The sequence below is a fragment of the Lipotes vexillifer genome, unplaced genomic scaffold (assembly GCF_000442215.2).
Source record: "Lipotes vexillifer unplaced genomic scaffold, Lipotes_vexillifer_v1.1 scaffold21, whole genome shotgun sequence".
Classification (NCBI taxonomy): Eukaryota; Metazoa; Chordata; class Mammalia; order Artiodactyla; family Lipotidae; genus Lipotes; species Lipotes vexillifer.
The window spans coordinates 2,994,866-2,995,252 of NW_006774065.1; the positions used below are offsets into that span (position 1 = coordinate 2,994,866).

The following is a 387-nucleotide window of genomic DNA, read 5'->3' on the forward strand; positions in this document are numbered from 1 at the left end:
GGGCGGGGGCCCCCCGGGCCGACCGGCCCCTCCCGCCCCCACCCTCCTCGCCACGGCTCGGAGGGTGGGTGCGGGCGGCGGGGAGGCGCGCCGGCTACTCACCGCCAGGCTGAAATGCTGCCCATCGTAGCGGTACAGTTTATGATGCCCCTTTTTCAAAGCCGGGTCAATCATCAACTTGTAACTTCTCCAATGGTGGTTCCTCCTCTCGCCCGAAGGGCCGGGCTGCGGTGGGGGCTGCTGGTGGTGGTGGTGGGGGGGGTGACTGTTCTCCATGCCGTTAACCCAACCTGAAAACGAGCAAGTTGTTGTCGTCTCCGCCGCGGTGGCGGCGGCGGCCGCTTCTACACACACGCGAAGGAATCAAATCGTCCAGCCCCCACCCCC

At 66.9% G+C, this 387-nt stretch overlaps 1 protein-coding gene across 1 annotated transcript in view; it reads right to left on the reverse strand.

The window, feature by feature from the left end:
* SETD1B (SET domain containing 1B, histone lysine methyltransferase) overlaps nt 1–276 on the reverse strand; it is a 20,538-nt gene extending 20,262 nt beyond the window's left edge. Inside the window, exon 1 of the mRNA XM_007448747.1 lies at nt 103–276. Within this exon, the coding sequence (XP_007448809.1) occupies nt 103–276 (174 nt within the window). The remainder of the gene's footprint in view (nt 1–102) is intronic.
* Between the last annotated feature and the right edge of the window lie 111 nt (nt 277–387).